At 43.6% G+C, this 19,802-nt stretch overlaps 1 protein-coding gene across 1 annotated transcript; it reads right to left on the minus strand.

The window, feature by feature from the left end:
• Positions 1-365: 365 nt before the first annotated feature.
• LOC311138166 (sodium-dependent neutral amino acid transporter SLC6A17-like) lies at positions 366-12,749 on the minus strand (the record flags this gene model as incomplete). Its single annotated transcript, XM_084172836.1, has 11 exons — positions 366-773; positions 938-1,100; positions 1,343-1,502; positions 2,336-2,528; positions 2,780-2,972; positions 3,169-3,410; positions 3,783-3,893; positions 4,211-4,392; positions 7,196-7,322; positions 9,514-9,671; positions 12,470-12,749. 11 exons carry the CDS (start codon positions 12,747-12,749, stop codon positions 366-368), a joined length of 2,217 nt encoding a protein of 738 aa, XP_084028962.1.
• Positions 12,750-19,802: the final 7,053 nt, after the last annotated feature.

A 19,802-nucleotide genomic window follows, 5' to 3' on the forward strand; every position in this document is an offset into this window, starting at 1 on the left:
ACCAAAACATACTGCATGTCCAGCATTGCATACCCTCCAGTAGGGATTGATATATACCACTGCAACATCTCAGACACCTGAACATGTGGTTCCTTATCAAAGCAGAGGCCTGTGTGGCAGCCACCCCTGCTGCAGTAAAATCTAACCTCTGGGGCTGGGGAGGAGCGGAGAGGGGGAGAGGGCTGTCCTGCGATAAGGGTCACTCAGAGCATGTGAGGGTGGTGGTTGTGGTGTTTTGGGCAGCGCTGCAGCACCCCCTGGTGGTGAGACTCTGTAGGGTTGAGGGTGAGATGGCCTAGGAGGGAGAGATCATTAGGGGTTTAGGGTCAGGCTAGGGTGAGGGACATGAAGAAGATGGACAGTGATCATGAGTCGGACTCAGTGGTGGTGGGGGTGACAGGGGTGGTGGGGGTTGTGGGGCTGATGGCGTTCTGGTAGCCTGTCCCATAGCAGCTGTTGGGGGACAGGGAGTTGGGGTTTTCCAGGGGGTTGGTGCCCGGGGGGCCCAGGTAGGCTCGGGATGGGGGCTTAGGCGAGGGCGTCTCTCCTGGGTTTTTTCCCAGGATGAAGCGCGTCTCATCCACCTCCTCCAGATTGGAGATGTCCTTCATCATGCTCTTGCGGTAGGAGACGGACAGCTTGTTGGAGCCGTCGGTCATCAGGTTGAAGTGGCGGGCGATGAAGACGATGGGGAGAGGAAGCATGGCCACCACGATGAGAGAAAAGCACATGGCCAATGCCCAGGGAGGGTAGCTCTGGAAACGCTCCTGAGCCTAGAGAGAGAGAAACAAAGTTACAAAGGGAAATAGAGTGAAAAATAAATACTCCTGGTGCTGACTGCAAACTCTGTAACAAGGCTAGTACACAAAATGTCAATAAGTGTCTATATGAAGTGTCTATATGAAACTTTGCACTGTCTGCCAACAGGTTAACTGACCAGTTCCTCTACCCATGCGTTGTACCCTGGAGGGCTGATGGCCATCTCGATAACGGTAGCTGTGATGAGAATGATGAGACAACAAGGGGAGACGTACTTCCACATGTAGAAATAGAAGGCGTGGGGCCGGAAACCCAACATGTCCTCCAGGTCCTGCATAAACCTGACACACACACAGGTGGGTTTAACATAGATCCAACCAACTCCTTCAGTTTACAGTTTACAGTATTCAGGTGTTCCTTGACTCTTTCTCAATCCTTTCTTAATATTATCCTTCCTCATATTCAATTTTCCTCTTAATCCATATGAAAAACACACATTTCAATATCAGTGATGATCAGTGTGTTCACTTTACAAAGCTACTTCTGACACTATAGGGCTCTCAGAGGAGACACCATCCTGTACCTCTTGGTGCCGTAGATCCAGGCCACTGACACATTCTCCAGGATGACCACGATAGTGAGAGGCAGACCAGCGGAGTAGTCATCAAACATGGTGACAAAGTAGTTCCCAGAGCGCTGGACGAAGAGCAGGCCACAGAAAAAGGCTATGATGCAGCAGCACACTGAAAGAAAGAGAAATAGAGAGAGGGAATTGGAGCAAGATGAGGTAAAAGCATTAGTCAGAAAGTTTGCAGTGACTTCAGCATTTTTATCTCTTCTTCAGTTGTGGTTGAATAACCTTCACATTATGTAAAACCTTTGTGGATCCTTGGATGAGAAAGTCTTTATTTATGCAATCCATTGCTTTTATTGCGATGACTTTGTGTTCAGCCTCAAAGGACTACAACAAAAGTAGGAAAAAGTACTCATCCTTAAAAATCGTAGAATTCACGAGTCTTATGTAGTTACCCACTACGTCTTGGTGAAATGTGCTGAATTTGTGTTTGTAACGCAGGTTGACGTTTATTGTCATGAGTCTTGCCCTGGAGGCAGAACTGAGCGGTTTCAGCTAGCAAGGCCAGCAGCAGTCAAAATTGGCTATATCGTAAAAATTCATTACATTTTAGTCATTTAGCAGACGATCTTATCCAGAGTGAGTGCATCATTTTTTTTTTTTCATACTGGCCCCCCGTGGGAATCGAACCCACAACCCTGGTGTTGCAAGCGCCATGCTCTACCAACTGAGCTCTACCAATTGAGCTACATAAAAACAAAAATGTGCTTTTTGGTCTTAATTTAAGGTTAGGGTTAGGCATTAGGGTTAGCATTGTGGTTAAGGTTTAGGTTAGGGTTAGGGTTAGGTTTAAAATCAGATTTTATGACTTTGTGGCTGTGCCAGCTAGTGACCACTCTGCAGAGCTGCCTCCAGAACAAGACTCATGACAATAACTGCCAACCTGCGTTTGTAACTATGATAGAGGAGAATGGGAGCACCACAGTGGTTTTTAGGGCTGACCTGTGAAAAGCTCCTTCTGGACCTTGTAGGTGTCGAGGACGGGCGTGGTGATGCCTGTCATAGTGCCGATCATACTGCCCAGGCCCAGATTGATGAGCATGAAGAAGAACATGACAGACCAGAAGGGAGAAGCTGGGAAATGAGTCATGGCCTCGGTGAAGGCAATAAAAGCCAAGCCTGTACCTTGCACAGACTACAGAGAAAGAGGGATAAGAGAGAGAGAGAAAGAGAAAAAAAGTGAAGGAGAGAGGGTGCAAAAGAGGACCAAGAGATTGTGATAGAGAGAGAGAGAGGGGACAGAAGAGCCAAGAAGGAGATTAGTTAAGTACAGTATGAGGATGATTAGAAAAAGCCTAATTGGTTTGGTGTTGTGGAACTGGCTCATATTCAGACCCAGTTTCGGTGAGGTAGAGCTCAGAGCCCAGACAGACAGACCCACTGTACCTTGTTGAGCTCATCCTCCAGGACACAGGGGTCAAGGCCCAGCTCAGCGAAGCTGCCCTCCTTCACCGTCTTGATGACACCGTATATCTCAGCATATTCTACTGTGGACAGCTGGGAGAAGTTCACGTGTGGCGGAATGAGGTCATGACTCAGCACGTTAGAGTTCAGGTAGCCAAGCATCTTCTCTCCATTCCTGAAGAGACCACAGGGAAACATGTTGAAACATGCACAAGATGAAGATTACGGCAAAAGTCCTGAATCTGATCACAGAGAGGGCATGATAATAAATGTATGGTGTGAGCAAAGAGTCGTTTAATTCTGTATTATACAGCTTGAATTCCCTCCACCATCACTATAGATGGCTGCTAGGGCATTTGATTTGAACTCACTCTATGACACACTTCTCGTTCATTAGGTTTGCCTTGAAGCCCAGCACAGCGAAAACAACCAGAGTAGCAAGGATGGAGGTGAAAAAGTTGATGAAGGAGACGAGCACGGCGTCAAAGTGGCAGTTGTTGTCTATCTTGTTGTAGCTGGAGAAGGCAATAACTCCACCGAAGCCCAGGCCCAGGGCAAAGAACACCTGGGTGGCTGCCTCTCTCCACACCTGGGGCTCCAGCATCTTCTCCAGCTGGAACACACAGTAACACATTGACTGACCAACCTGGACTCAGGGGTAGACGTAACATAGTAAAATAAAATCTGGGACACTCAAATTAGTATGACATTATGATATGTTACGAATTACTATATGAATGATGTGTTAGCTAGGTGGCTAACTTGGTTTTAATCATTAGAAATGTTTATACATTCTATAGGTATAGTAGCTGTCTTACCACTGGCTTTTCCTATAAATGACAGCATACAACTGCAATGGAAGCTTCTGTGTGTGTGTGTGTTTGTGTGTGTGTGTGTGTGTGTGTGTGTGTGTGTGTGTGTGTGTGTGTGTGTGTGTGTGTGTGTGTGTGTGTGTGTGTGTGTAACGGCCTCCTCTGAATCTCACCTTGGGAGTGAACATGTGTGCAATGCCATCGACAGCACCCTTCAACAGCAAACCTCTCACCAGGAAACAGAAGAGCACCACGTACGGGAACAGCGAGCTGAAGTACATCACCTGTCAGACCACAGGAAACAACTTACAATCACACATTCTGTACAACAACTACACTATACATGCCAGAGGAAGGTAGGACTCCAGTCCAGTAGGCTAATATTCCAGTGCAATTGTTAGTCATGTCATGTTCTAGAAAAAGTTGGGACCTGTCATATATCTTCCCTACACTCTTTTGACTCTCCCCCCAACACCCCCTGCCCCTCTCCCGCCACATCCGCTGCCCCTCTCCCTCTCCCTCTTCCCCATACTCCCCACACCCCCTGGCCTTCCCCACAAACCCTCCCCTTTCTCCCCTCTCTCCCCACAGCGCTCCCTACCTTCCCAGAGGACGCGATGCCTCTGATGACAGCCAGGCAGACGATGATCCAGGCCACCAGCAGAGACAGGGTCATCTTGACGTTCAGGCCGCCGCTGTCTGCGATGGTGCTGGTGGTGTTCAGGGTCTGGCGGTACCAGAAGTAGGTGGTGGCTGAGCTTTTCTCACACTCAGGCTCCACGACTGCAGAGGGGTGAGGGGGAGGGGGGTGGTCAGAGAGAGGGGAGGGAGAGAGAGAGGGAGAGTGAAAAGAGTTGTTGTGAAAAGGGAGGGAGGTCAGGGAGGATGAAAGAGAGGGAGAGAGAGAGGGGAGGGAGGGATGTGATAGGGAAAGTAAAGGGATAAGGGGAGTAGAAGGGAGAAAGATAGAGAATAAATAAAATGAGGGAGAGAATGTTTACACAGGGACCAAATCCCCTCTACCCCCTGGATTGGTTCTCCCAGATGGACATTAGTAAGGTAAACAAGGTTCATCCTTGAACTTGGTATGCACAGTGTGAGCCCTCATTCAAGACGCTTGACATTTTTCTTTGCGCATATTTTCACCTTTTATAGTTCAACCTTGGGGAAATGATACATGGATTTAAGTCTGGAGAAAGCAGTCTTACAGAGGTACTGCAGAAATACACGCATATGCACCCACACGCATGCAAGAACATGCAGGCACGCACACACACACACACACACACACACACACACACACACACACACACACACACACACACACACACACACACACACACACACACACACACACACACACACACACACACAAAAACATGCACACAAACACACACACACACACACACACACACACACACACACACACAGAGACACACACACACACATGCATGCACAGAAATTGCCAGGTCAACTAAGTGTACCAGTCTCTATTTATGTCAGGTAGATGGCAATGTTCAGCAGAGGAAATCATGATGGCCTCCCATAATTCTAATTTGATCCTCTCTTTTATCTCTCTCTCTGTCTATGAGTGATGGCATTCCAGGTTATATGCAGTATATCTTTCCCTTATCTCTCCCATCTCCCTTCTTCTTACCCCTCCACTCCTGCATGTCACTCCAGAAGCACAGAACTGTATTAAAAGTGAACGCTAGGTCTGAATGACCTTGGTCTCTGTGTTTAGCTGATCTGACCCTGCCGATGCCAATGTTAACCACAGTTTATTTGATGTGGTTAATGCAGACATGTAACCATTGGGCCAGGTCAGAGTGGGTGCAGAGCAGCGTGGTCCTGGGGTCCCACACACCTGCATGAATGATAGGGTCTACCTTTCTCTACAGATGTGGTCCTCTGTAGCTCAGCTGGTAGAGCACGGCGCTTGTAACGCCAGGGTAGTGTGTTCGATCCCCGGGACCACCCATACACAAAAAATGTATGCACACATGACTGTAAGTCGCTTTGGATAAAAGCGTCTGCTAAGTGGCATATTACTATTATTACTTAATTTGAGCCAGTTTGCTACAGCAGGAAAATAATCCTGCAGCAACAGGAAATTTGAATTATTATGTGGATTAGAATTAATTGACATTTTTGTAGGGGTTGATAAATTTTTCGCAAGGGAAAATCAAGTATGTAATTCCAAAGTGGAAATTACAGACTCCAGAAGCCTTTTTAAACCTCAAATACACTACAAGTTCTCCTGCAACAGGGTGAGCAAATTAAAATCCTACATCTGTATGACCATGGCGCGAGGTCACTTTTTCACACAGAATTAAAGACAATGCTACAGACAACCTGTAATGCCACTGTGGAAAAACTCAAATCCCACTATACTGTAGTGTAGGAGTGTGGCATGGTGTAGTAAACCACCATTTGTAAAGAGCAAACCTATGGGGAATCACATACAATCCTAGCATTTGTGTGTGTGGTACTGTATGATTACCAGTCCCTCCAGGATTTCGCTGGGACTTTTTGTGATATTTGCAGACCAAAATGCTTGATTTTGCTGCATAAATTCTGACATTTTGCATGGCAATATGTGATGATTTTGTCAAATTTGTTGCGAAAATGCACTGACGAGTTAAAACGTTTGTTGACGTGGCTTGATTGAACCATATTATGCGGTAAATGTGCGGTGATTGGTTGTAAATTGCGATCCTTCTTTTTGTACTGCGGTGATGGGTCAGTTTTATGCAATAATATTGCAATGATTTGATTGTTTTACGCGGAAATAGTGTGGTGCTTGGTCAAATTTGCAAACCCTCGCATAATATGCAGGGAATTGTTTATTTTGCTAAAAGATTTGCGATCGCAGAATCCCGGAATCCTGGAGGGAATGGATTAGACAATAACATGATGACTTGCAACACCATGCCATATGCCTCTGTCTCTCAGTGTAAGAACCCTTCTATCTGACCAGCTACAGCTGCTCTCCTCCATGCTCACTGGTGGCTGACTGTCTTCATACTGCTGAGTCATGTGAGGAGCAGAGCAGAGGAGAGGAGAGGTGAGCGCTGAGTGATTCTTGGAACCGCTGGGATTGTATTATCACCACCTCTAATCTAAGAGTGTCAAAGGACTTTCATCTGTATTATCTCCATCTGAGTCATGAAGGATACTCGTAAGTAAGCTAGTTAGATGTGAGATTCAGTGCCCACCCTGGCCAAAACTGTATTGAACCGGAAGATTGAATTACAAAACACAAATATGTGTTTCTCTCAGACTGACCAAAAATGATTGTGCAAGTATGGATTATTCTACAGGGCAAAATGAGTGCATATAACAAGACGGAAATTAGTCATATCTGATTAATCAAATACAGGCCTTCTTAAAAAAGGAGAGAGGTTTAATTCAATATTCATTAAATCCTTTCTAGTTTGTGAGACCAACTGTGGCATGCCACATTGGTCATGGCCACTCAGCTGCTTGGGCTTTATCAAACAGTTCAGAGGAGTTCTATGACTCCATTTTCTTTGCCCTCTGCATCTCTCCTCCGTCCCTCTGTTCAGATCTGGCATCCACTCACTGGATAATGATCCATTCCTCCTGATAGGGCATTCGGCCCATGGCAGTGGGTACTGGAAGGACTGGAAGAAGTAGAAGATGCTCCAGCCGATGATGACGTTGTAGTAGAGCCCCACAAAGCCACACACCTGGAATGTAGGAGAGGCAGAGTCTGTTAGAGTAAGAAAGTCCAATGAAACTCACACTCACGCCTGAGGTGCTCCTCTGCACAAGTCCCTGTCACTGCTGGTTGATGCCACTCTTTCAGTCAAATGGCAATTTGACACAATGAGTGTGTGTGTGTGTGTGTGTGAATATCCATACATACACTACTGTACCGTGAGAAGTAATTTCAATATATTTCTCATTCAGATGGTCTATTTAGGCAGGAGTATGTTCTTTTCTCATGTTCCTAAGGTGGCATGTAGCCTAGTGGTTACGAGCATTGGGCCAGTGACCAAAAGGTCTCTGGTTTGAATACCAGAGCTGACTGTGAAAATCTATCAATGTGCCTTTGAGCAAGGCTCTTAACACTAATTGGCAATTAGGATAAGAATGTAATCTGGATAAAAGTGTCTACTAAATGACAAAAATGTAATCTTCTGAGCCTCGCCATGTCAACAAGGACAGGCAGAAGCTAAACCAGGTTGGGAAATCCATGAATTATTGAAGTACACTCTTTCAGCCATTTCCACAGTGATCTCTTAAGAGGTATTTATAGCTGCCACTCTCAGTCATGTGCAACACCAACGAGGGGCTGTCTCTCTCTCACACCCTAAGCCCCCCCATCTCCGCCTCTCTCTCACTATCTAGGACATTATCCGGTTTACTAATCTTTATAGTCCTATTCTTTCATCTATCTACATTATACAACTACGACTCATACAACTGTTTATGTCACATCTTATGGAATGAAGAACGTGAGATAGCTTTCTCCATCATAATAGCACAGAGTCAGAGTATGTTTGTTTTGAGTTGTGTAAGGTGATGCAGACATGGGGAACCATGTTTAGACCTGCTATGCTCAATTACAAATCAAGGCATATCTATCTATCCCCTAAAGCAAGTTTGCCTCATTAGTGATTACACATTCCAGCTCAACAGATTTACACAATGTCTATTTCCTCTCACAATATTCATAAATGGACACTGAATGCTTCCCAAAATAAATGATCCACCTTTGTGAGATATCTCTTATTAAAGTGGGAGGTTGGCATGTTATGTGATGTTGTGACAGTGAGATTATGTGATGTGAGTCACAAAATGTCCTATATGCCAAATTCAAGACCTGGAGCTGTTTAAATAGATCCATCCTATCAAACTGGCATATACACAGAAAGCATGAACAACAGCTTTTATCTTAAAGGCCCAGTGCAGTCAAAATTAAATGTTCCTGTGTTTTGTATCATATTATACAGCAACTGATTAAACTAACACTGTAAAAGTGTGAAGCAATTTGATAAGTGTTATTTCCTGATAGTTGCTGGTTGAAAATACAATCTACACAGAACCTTCTAATCAGCAGGTTTTGCATGGGTGGAGTTGTGGCTTGTCTGGTGACATCACTAGGCGGTATAAGTTAATATAGACCAATAACAAAGAGAGTTCCAAATCTCTCTGCCAATAACTGCTAGTTTTTAGATTACATATCCCCCCTTACCCACTCAGACCACTCCCAGCGAAATTCTTGCTTGAGAAATAGTTTAAAAAAAAAAAAAAAAAAAAAAAATACCCTTTTAATGGAAAACTATTACAGTAAAGTACCTAACTGTTACCTAGAAATAATTTGATATTGAGATAAAAACGACTGCATTGGGCCTTTAAAGAGATTCGGGTCGGTGGGTGTTAAATAGAGTGCTGGTGACAGCACCACAATGCATGTGGTAAAAACAGTATGCTAAGGCAGCCAAGCATGGAGATAGTCAGGGGAGAGGCCACAAAGTGTTGGTATATGCAGAAAATAGCATACTTAATAAATCACACAGTCACTGAGGTAGAGAGACTCTGTTGAAATAAGAGCCCATTCAGCGAAAGCTCCCAGTGATAAACCCCACATCCAGCCTCCATTATCCTTATCACACTGACCTATCTGTTTCCCTCTGCAGTGCACTGTGGTCAGTCACACTGTTTTTCTCTTGGGACACTGTATATTTCGTTACGTGGAACAAGCACTTCAGAATATAAACAGATTACACCAAAATCATGTTAAAACAAATAGCATTATGTAGCTGATGATTGGAGGGTGATCAGTTAACAAACTGATTTCCAGCCTCCACTTCAACCAAGAGGTGATATAATAGGCAACCTTAAACCAAAGACACCATCCTCACTGTCACTCACCATTAGACTGGACACCCCTATCCCGCCCAGGTGGGGGCACACGTAGTTCCACACCCCGATGCTCCCACGTCGGATCTTCTGGCCCACCGCCAGCTCCAGGAAGAAGAGCGGGACGCCGATGAGGATGAGGAGGATGAAATACGGGACTAAGTAGGCACCTGAAAGAAAGGGGTCAAAGTGATCATGCTATATTTCTCCCAATAGACTATTAGGTACATGAGAAGTACACATACTGTATGTGTGATATTACAGTACTAAGCATTGTGTAAAATGTGGAACACCTTTCCTTTGAAATAATGCACAAGTTTCAATTGGCTACCTTGCTGGATCAATGGAGAGACTTAACATTTACTGTGGACCCTGGCTCTGTTCCTCTGAGCTGTTTCTAGAACACTAATTATAATTGATTGTGTCTCATTACAAAGCCAGAGGGGAAGGGGAGAGGTGGACAGACTGGGTGACAGGAAGACAAACCCTCTAGTTGGTGGTCACGAAGTAGCAGGCCAAATCAGTGAGTCAGGGGAGAGGCCAGAGCTCTGAGACTCAGGACACTATGGTGTCTGTCTGTTTGTACTTAACAGTTCTGCATCACTTGTCACTGCAATATGTAATAGCTTTTTGTTTGCTGACACCTTTGAAAGTGTTCTATATTACTCTCCCACCCTGCAAGTCAGAGCCCATCCAACCAGTGATTTACGGGGGATGTCTAAATTTGGACCTTCCCAGCTTAATCCAAGAGAGGCTTAATCAGGATGCTACTGTATTTGATCATCAGGATGCTAATACTTACGCTGAATCACTATCACTAATACTCATACTTCAGGAGTACCAGTTACATAGCCCAGAGCTCATAGCCCACTGGACACAGACGTCAGTTCAACGTCTAGTTTTAATTGAGTTGTTACTAATGTAAATTCAACATGAGATCAACAAAAAATAGAACCAGGTCATTGGAAGTAGGTAAGAAATTGGGTAAGAAAATAAAAATAAAATCCCCAAATTAATTTATGTATTGATGACTTTTTGCAAATCCAATCAGTTTTCCACATTGATTCAACATCATCACATTACATTTTTTGTTGAACTGATGTGGAAACAACGTTGATTCAACAAGTTTATCCCCCAGTACAGGCACATGCACAGATCCAATGCCCGAGCACCTGACCTTTTGCCCTCCTTTGAAAAAGTCCCCTCGCACCTTGTGGATTTTTTGTATTTTATGAATTACTTTTTATTTCTTAATTTTTTAAAACATTTTAAATGTAACGAATTGCGCATGAAACTAGCTATTTCATAAGCTCTTGAATCTCAGAAAATACCCCCTCCCCCACCCTCCTGCCCCAAGAGTGCTCTCCTCTGGCCACTGGTTGACCATTTTGTATTTTGAGCACCTGCACCCCTCCCCCCCAAAGGTCTGTGCATGGCCCTGGCCCAGTGGGAATGGATTGAATATTACGGCACAAAAAGACCAAGGTCCTAGAATGAAGAGAGAAAGAAGTACAATGTAGTTCAGGAAAGGATAAGTCAATCCTGCTCGCTGCATTTGGCCCCCAGCCAAAGTGTCCTCAGATCAGTTGACAAACACAGTGCCCTTTCAGCCGGATCCAATCAATTGCAGCCTATCTGAACTGAGGCCAGCTAACAGCCCTGATATACTGTATAGCATGCAAACTGAGGTATGAAAGATAAGCAGAGAATGCTGGAAGGAGAGAAGGAGAGAAGGAGAGAGAGAGGAGGGGGAAGGAGGCCCAGAGCGATAACCACCCAACACCACAGAACCATTTAATGTGGCTGTAATTTGCTGTCAGGAGGTAAATTAGGGGGTGAAAGATGGCCGTTCACCTGGTCAAACGACCAGGCTGCTTGGTTATAGGAGCCTTTAAATCCTGCCTATTAGCAATAATTCAGGAAGAGAAGGTGTGTGAGAGACAACAGGGCTGGTGCACCAAACACATCAGTCATTATCAGGTGAAGACAGGGAGACTGTGAGGTTTTGGAGGTGAATTGAGCATGCCTAATCGTCATTTCTATGACCAGAGGTAAGAGATGTGGTGTTTTATGCTGCTGTTATGGTCAGAGGTGTGATGCTCATTAAAACTGATGGGGCATGTTTTTATCCATTTATGGTAGAGAGGTTAGGTTATGTTAGAGCAGGGGAGTGCAGAAGCTAAATTTAGCACATTCTGCAAAACACTGTCAACTCCAAGAACATACAATAGTATGAAATCTGAGCGATTTCCACTAGATGGGACAGCTGCAAAGTCAAAATTGGCCTTCATTTAATGTTAGGGCTAGGCATTAGGGTTAGCAGTGTGGTTAAGGTCAGAGTTAAGGTTAGGGTTAGGTTAGGTTTAAAATCAACTAGTGACCACTCTGCAGAGCTGCCTCCAGTACATGAGTCATCCCAATAAATGCCAACCTGCCCTGACAAATAGGGGTGTTCTGAACTACTATACCAGCAAAGATTTACACTGTGCACCTGTAACTACATGACAAAATAAATAAATCACCATCACCAAAATACAGAGCCATTAATGTTTAATTAAGAGTATCCCTTTCATGTTGATCAGAGTATCAGCTGAGCCTTGACCTGCCCCAGTGCCAGTAGTAATCGATAGCACAGCTATATTTAGAGTGGTGTTTGTGGACCTGTGCTCCTCTCTTGGCAGTCCAGCCTGACTGTGATGGCAAGCCAGAGTTGCTGGCATGTCATTCTTACAGTCTGGGTCAATGAGCTGCCAGGAAAGCAGCCGCCGCTAGACTCTTCATCAGACAGAGGCAGACAGGAAGATGAGGAGGAAATGACCTTGTAAATCTGCACAGCGCCCCTTTCTCAAATCACATACAGGCCTGCTACATGGGTCACTGCTCATCCATTGACGTAGCTACAATAAATAATTCTGCTATGCTTGCTATTTAGTCAGCCAGCCCTTAGGGGGCGCGGTCTGCCACTCACCTCCTCCATTCTTTTGGCATAGGTAAGGAAAGCGCCAAACATTTCCTAGCCCCACAGAGAAGCCCACCTGGGCCAGAATGTACTGAAGCTTGCTGTTCCAGGCCGGGCGGCCATCGTTCTCGGGGGGCTCGAGAACAATCTTCTTCCCGGGGACCCCTCCAACATTCAGAGAGCTGTTCTTGTAGTCGAGCGGCGCTTCGTGAGCGAGCAGGTCTGCCACCGACTCTGTGACATGCTCATTGGTGTGCTCACGCTGCGTCACCTTACTGTTCTTACGCATCAGGGACACTGAGGGGGGAGCTGGGAGGGGGTGGGTGCAGAGAGAGAGAGAGACAGACAGAGAGACAGACAGAGAGAGAGGGGGAGTTCAGGGTGTACTGTAGGTACAAAGTAGAGGGGTTGGATGCTAGGTGCCAGATGTTGAGAAGAGAGAGTGAGCGCAGGGCTCCAGATTTGGGCTTTGGTCCTGTGAGAGAAAAACATAAATGAAATCTGTCACTTGAAGGCTTTTACTATTTTACAAAGCAATATAGCCAACACTGAGGACATTTAACAGATTGTGACATTAAAACTGTCCTTAATAGATGAGAGGGTTCATTTCCACTAAAATCCTTGAGTCCTAACAAGGCACTTCTGTTTTCATTGGAAGTTAGGTTGGCATATCTTTCTGTGTCGCTGTGGGCCTCAAGCAACACTTCAGACACAGGATCACTGACACAATTACCCTTTTCCATTTAGTGCTTAGCCAGGCTTGTAATAAGATGCAGGTCTATAACACAGTCTCTAATCTAGTGGCCTTAAAGGCAACATAAGTGTGGGTGGTTGCGTTAACTTAACTACACTTCCACAAGAATGAAGCTTGCTCATCACTACAACAAATCATTTCACAACTTAGTGGTACTCTAAGTAAATAACCTCCATATCCACTACAGCAACTAATTGAATTAAATTGTATTGCAAGTTGCCATTAATTGTAATGCCATTCATTTGTCATTAATTAATTTGCTATAAATATTTAGGCCTCATACCGTATGCTTAAGAGCACACACTGACATGTTACCTTGTATTTACATCTCAAGGTCACGTCCAATGTTCCCTCTAAGCTGCACGCGTGCGCATTCCCGCACGCAGACATATCAGCTCACAGCGAGAAGCACAAGATTGAACTTTCTAGAGCAGTGGTCACCAACCAGTCGATCGCATCTCCAAGGCATTCCTAGTCGATCGCCAAAAAACCCAACGATAAAGCCTTGTGTTCCTATTTTTTTTATTCGTCTCGGGCTGTTGGAGGCAGGTGCACCCAATTCAGCTGTCCTGCGCGATGGGTAGGCGAACACTCCAAACAGCCTACCCGACCGCTCGGAAGTGTCCGCATGGTCCTGAAGCACACCGTTGCCTAGTTTTGTATCACATTCCAATGATAAAACTGGGGGGGACAAAAATGCAATTTCAGAATGTGGGGGGGACATGTCCCCCCTGTCCCCAGTGAAAGTTGCGCCCCTGCATAAAATGTATGTTCTGCCTATTTCCACTCAGCGCTACAACAAGCACTGCAGCAGTAATGAATGCTACTAGCGCGCACCGCTAATTAGCTAGCCATTTCACACCGGTTACACTCACCTCTCTTTGACCTCCTCCTTTTCCGCAGCAACCAGTGATCCGGGTCAACAGCATCAATGTAACAGTGTTGCTTCCGTCCCTCTCCTCGCCCCTACCTGGGCTTGAACCAGGGACCCTCTGCACACATTGACAACAGTCACCCTCGAAGCACCGTTACCCATCGCTCCACAAAAGCTGAACAATGACTTCAAGGTCTCAGAGCGAGTGACGTCACCGAATGAAATGCTACTAGCGCGCACCGCTAACTAGCTAGCCATTTCACAAACGATTTAAATGTATGCTCACTCATCTGTGCTTCACAAGTAATATAACAATGGTGTGATCATATAGCCTACCTCAAATTTTGAAATATAATTTTAAAAAATGGCCCGAACAACAATGCATTGGCAGAGCAATTCAAGCAAAGACAATATGCAGTGATAATGTATTGGGCCTATAGCTTACTGCACAAACCTCATTGCTACAGTACTGTTTTTAATTGGTTAATGTTGCATAGACTTCTGTTTTTTAAGTCATGTTAAAAAAAAAACTGAGCGGTAGATTTCAGCTTGCATTTTGACTCAGTGATCTTGACTCAGAAAAGGTTGGTGACCAATGTTTTAGAGTTTTCCCTGTTAACACTATCAACTTTTCCCTTTGCTGTGGCTCTTGTGATCGAATCTACGCAATATTAGACACTTTCAAAGCAACATACCGAAACAAAACTAACAATGCAAGATATTTTGTTGTAGTCAGAACGCATTGGAGTAGGATTCTATTGCATTGACACGCACTACTCAGCCCGTACTCTACACAGACCAGTGCGGCATAAACAATCAGAGCTGCAGTGGGCCTATATGCAAATAGACAATTGCCATATATGGATCTGTTTCATTTACTTTGAACTGGACTGTGTTAACAGCATGAGCGGTCGTGAGTAGATGCACTTGTTTTGAGATCAAAGCGAGAGCTGCATGTAGCCACGTGTGCACATTTTGTTAATATCCTTTGCTAGTTAGTGAGTTATTAGCCCAGTTATAGATCATTTGTAATCAGCAATAGGGGAGTGATTGCTTCCTACAAGAGCACAAAATGTGTACAGTTCTAGACATCTTTGAAAAGCGAGTCAGGTAAAGAGCTTTTTCTTTGTCTTAAAGGGGCAGTGTTGTATTTTGAGACAGGCTTGAATAAACTAAGTGCATAGAATTTTCACAATGTTCAAGTTTGCGCTCAGCTGACCTGAAATTCGCTCAGCGCCTAATTATTTTTGAGGGAACATTAGTCATGTCCAGTTAACTAACCCTACAAGAGAGTTTACATGAAGAGAGGAGGGGGGGTAGCAACTTGCTAAATGTGTTTAATCTATCTGTGGAATCATTTCCCCACAAAGCTGTCACCGAAAAAGCAGATTAGGCCCCTACCTCCCTCAGTGTTTTGGTTTCAGACATTCCCAATGTTACCAATTGTCCTACTTCATTTTCCTGTCCTGTAAGCTTAACTTTTGGGAAGCTTTTTCCTGTAAATCCCCTAATCCTCGGAAGCATTGCAGCAGGATTCTCTCCCCCTCTTTCATGGAGCTGTTGGTTTAGCCCAAACATAATGGAGGAAGTCAGTAAGCACAAGGGAGGGGCTGGATGAACCGCAGTCATGCGTTCTCTTGATCCACATCACAAGCCTGGCGTAGGCTCATTACTTATTGAGAGAGTCACCTCTCAGCCATTATAAAAATCCACCTTCGACTGAAATACAGAGCAGAAAAGCCCCATGGGATATGTGAGGGCCACATCCTATTCTGGGGGACAGAGAGACAGCAAAAACAAGAGAGCTAACTTATGTGGGAGATACTGGAGTGTATCCCATGGATGACTGTTCACTTAGTAATCCTTTACTTACTTTTGTTGTGAACTGACTGGGTGATGGCCATATGAAGAAGGGGAAGGTAGATGGTTAGAAATGGAGGTCACACAGAGGACAGACAGAGAGCTGCAGTTTATGCTGTGGCAACATTTTGAGAGCCCCATCTTTTACAGTATGATGCAACAGCAGTGATGCACTTCTCCTGGTCACGACAATCACTGTCAGTCACTACTTCTGCCTGTACATCGCTTCTCCTTCCACTTTCTCTTGCTCCTCTCATGTGCAAAAACTCCACAATAAACTGAACCTCCCATATACAAAGTAAACAGCTATTGTAGTAAACAGTATACTAGGCCTAAAAAGCCCAGTCAGAGCAAAGCAACAAAGAGCAATCATTTACTTAATTTAACTGTATTTTTTAAAAACAGTATATTTTAATTTACCACAAATCCTATGTATAAAGTTAAACAAGAATATTCCACATGATTCACATAATTCCTTATAAATAGTACATAAGTGTATACACATAGAGTTTATAGCAGTCTCTTCCAGCACACAACAACCATTTCATGTTATGCATGTCAACATCGGGTCACGTGAACGTATCTAACAAAAACATAACCCTTTCTGCCTTGCGTTGCATACATGTCCTTTACAGTGCATGATTAAATAAATAATCCACACTCATTCACAATTTGCATGGGAACCTCTATATAATCCCATGGGCATTAACTCTGGACAAGATCTGCATTGGTTCAGACATTCAATCCCATGCATGAAACATAATATCAACAGCTGCATCACTCCGCCTACAGAGAGACTGTGCCAAGAAAACACGTCAACCCCTGCCAGCTGGTGTTCAGATCACCACAGACAAGATTTATAAAAATACAAGTACTAGGTGACTTTTACATAATTTGAAAGCCATTTTGTGTGTTATAATGGCTGCAGTGAGGGCTAAGAGTTCTAGGTGGAGCAGTCTGCAGCACTTTACCTATATTGTTTCAGTGAATATCTAGTTAACAAATGGAAATTAATTTGGGGTCAGCTGCTTTGAATAAAAACAATAAAATAAAAACAATTGCACTGACTAAATCACTTTAGCAAAAAACAAACATGCACAGCTGTAAGATGTCTTTTTCGCATTTTATTCTCTGTAGAGTTGATGCTGTGTGATAATTTACTTACAGACTCAAACAAAAGCCTTTAAGGTTTATTTAAATAGTGCTGAGGTACTCCCATTGAGCAAAGTTGTGTTCTGAAATCTAGGCTACTATTGAAGTGTTGTGGGTGGATGGGGGTTCAAAAGGTCAAGTAGGACCTCGTCTCGCTTGCCAAACTCATGGCGTTCCCCATAGACACGGCAGCTGTGGGAAGAGACTAAGTAGGGCTATGATTGGTGGTCTCCCCAAATACTGGTGTGTATCAATAGAAAATATGAATCTTTAGCATCTATATTATTGGAGGATATACTGGCTTTAGATTTTATACATCCTCCTACACACCAAGCAAACATGATAATACTTGTAATGTTATTTGAGAAACGATCTCTATAGTGCTAAGCCCAGTTTATTTCCTTACTTTACATGAAAGCAGAAAAGGGGAACTTAATTTGATTGATTTCTTCATTACCTGCGTGCCTGTTAATTTCATTGCCACTCACAGCCCAAGACAGCAATGACATTTTATCCACAAAACGCTTTTTCTCCACCTTGAAATGTTAACGCTGGCCCTTAGAATAAATCACAACACCTTATACAGTGAATTGTTCAGCTTAAAACAGAAGTGTCGGCACAATAAAGAAAAACACAGCAATCTAAAAATGATGTAACCATTCCTTATTGTCAGATACACTGAACAGGAACAGTCTGACATTCCTACACTCAACAAACACTTTATACACATTGTAATCACTAGAAAGTAAAAAGAAACAGCATCTGACTAGTTCCCAAACACACTAACGAATGTTGATGTCAAGGGCAGGGCACTCACATAGGCACCTAGGACAAACTTCTTAGGAGCTCGGACAAACTTTGAGAAAATAGTTTACTAAGTTATCTGCTCTAATCCTCAATGTTGTTTAAACGGTCTTACATGGTCATCACAATGTTATTGATCCTAACATCAATAGCCCAGGGCTCTCCAACCCTGTTCCTGAAGAGCTACCGTCCTGTAGGTTTTCACTCCAACCCTAATCTAGCACTCCTGATTCTAATAAATAGCTGGTTGATAAGTTGAACCAGGTACAACTGGGTTGGAGCAAAAACCTACAGGAGGGTAGCTCTACAGGAACAGGGTTTGAGACCCCTGCAATAGCCTGTGTGTGATCGATGTAAACACAACAGGAACATGCAGATAATACAATCCTGAGGAAACATGATCAATGTGGTCACCAAGGGCATACAGTGCCTTCCGAAAATATTCACACCCTTTGATTTTTTTCACATTTTGTTGTGACAGCCTGAATATAAAATGGATTACAATGAGATTTGGTGTTACTGATCTACACATAATACCCCATAATGTGAAAGTGTATTTTTTTATTGTTGGCATTTTTACAAATTCATTTAAAATGAAAAGCTGAGATGTCTTGAGTATTCAACCCCTTTGTTATGGCAAGCCTAAATAAGTTCAGGAGTAAAAATGTGCTTATCAAATCACATAATAAGTTGCATGGACTTACTCTTTTGCAATAATGATGTTTATCATGATTTTTGAATGACTACCCCATCTCTGTACCCCACACATACAATTATCTGTAAAGTCCCTCAATCGAGTAGTGACTTTCAAGCACAGATTCAACACACAAAGACCGGGAGGTTTTACAATGCCTCACAAAGAAGGCTACCGTTTGGTAGATCGGCAAAAAAAAGCAGACACATGAATATCCCTTTGAGCATGGTGAAGTTATTAATTAGGCTTTGGATGATGTATCAATACACACAGTCAATACAAATATGCAGGCGTCCTTCCTAACACAGTTGCCAGAGAGGAATGAAACCGCTCAGGGATTTCACCTTGAGGCCAATGGTGATTTAAAAAAGTTACAGAGTTTAATGGCAGTGATAGGAGAAAACTGAGGATGGATCAACAACATTGTAGTTACTTCAAAATACTAACATAAATGACAGAGTGAAATGAAGGAAACCTATATAGAATAAAAGATATTCCAAAACATGCATCGTGTTGGCAACAATGCACTAAAGTAATACTGCAAAAATATTATTTTTATCCTGAATACAAATTGTTCTGTTTGAGACTAATCCAACACAACACATCACTGGGTACCACTCTCCATATTTTCAAGAATGGTGGTGGCTTCATCATGTTAGGGGTATGCTTGTCATCGGCAAGGACTGGGGAGTTCTTCAGGATAAAAATAAACGTAATGGAGCTAAGCACAGGCAAAATCCTAAAGGAAAACCTACTTCGGTCTACTTTCCAACAGACAAAGGGAGACAAATTCACCTTTAAGCAAGACAATAACCCTAAAACACAAGACCAAATCTACACTAGAGTTGCTTACCAAGACGACACTGAATGTTCCTGAGTGGCCTAGTTACAGTTTTGACTTAAATTTAAAAGAAGAATTGAAAATAGCTGTCTATCAATGATCAACAACCAAGAGCGTAAATCATTTCTAAAATAATAATGGGCAAATATTGCACAATCCAGGTGTGCAAAGCTCTTAGAGACTTAACCAAAAAGACTCATAGCTGTAATTGCTGGAGAAGGTGTTTCTAACAAGATACACTACATGACCAAAGAAAGAACACCTGCTTGTCGAACATCTCATTCCAAAATCATGAGCATTCATATGGAGTTGGTCCCGCCTTTGCTGCTATAATAGCCTCCACGCTTCTGGGAAGGCTTTCCA

This window comes from Coregonus lavaretus (assembly GCF_964263955.1).
Source record: "Coregonus lavaretus genome assembly, chromosome: 12".
Lineage (NCBI taxonomy): Eukaryota > Metazoa > Chordata > Actinopteri > Salmoniformes > Salmonidae > Coregonus > Coregonus lavaretus.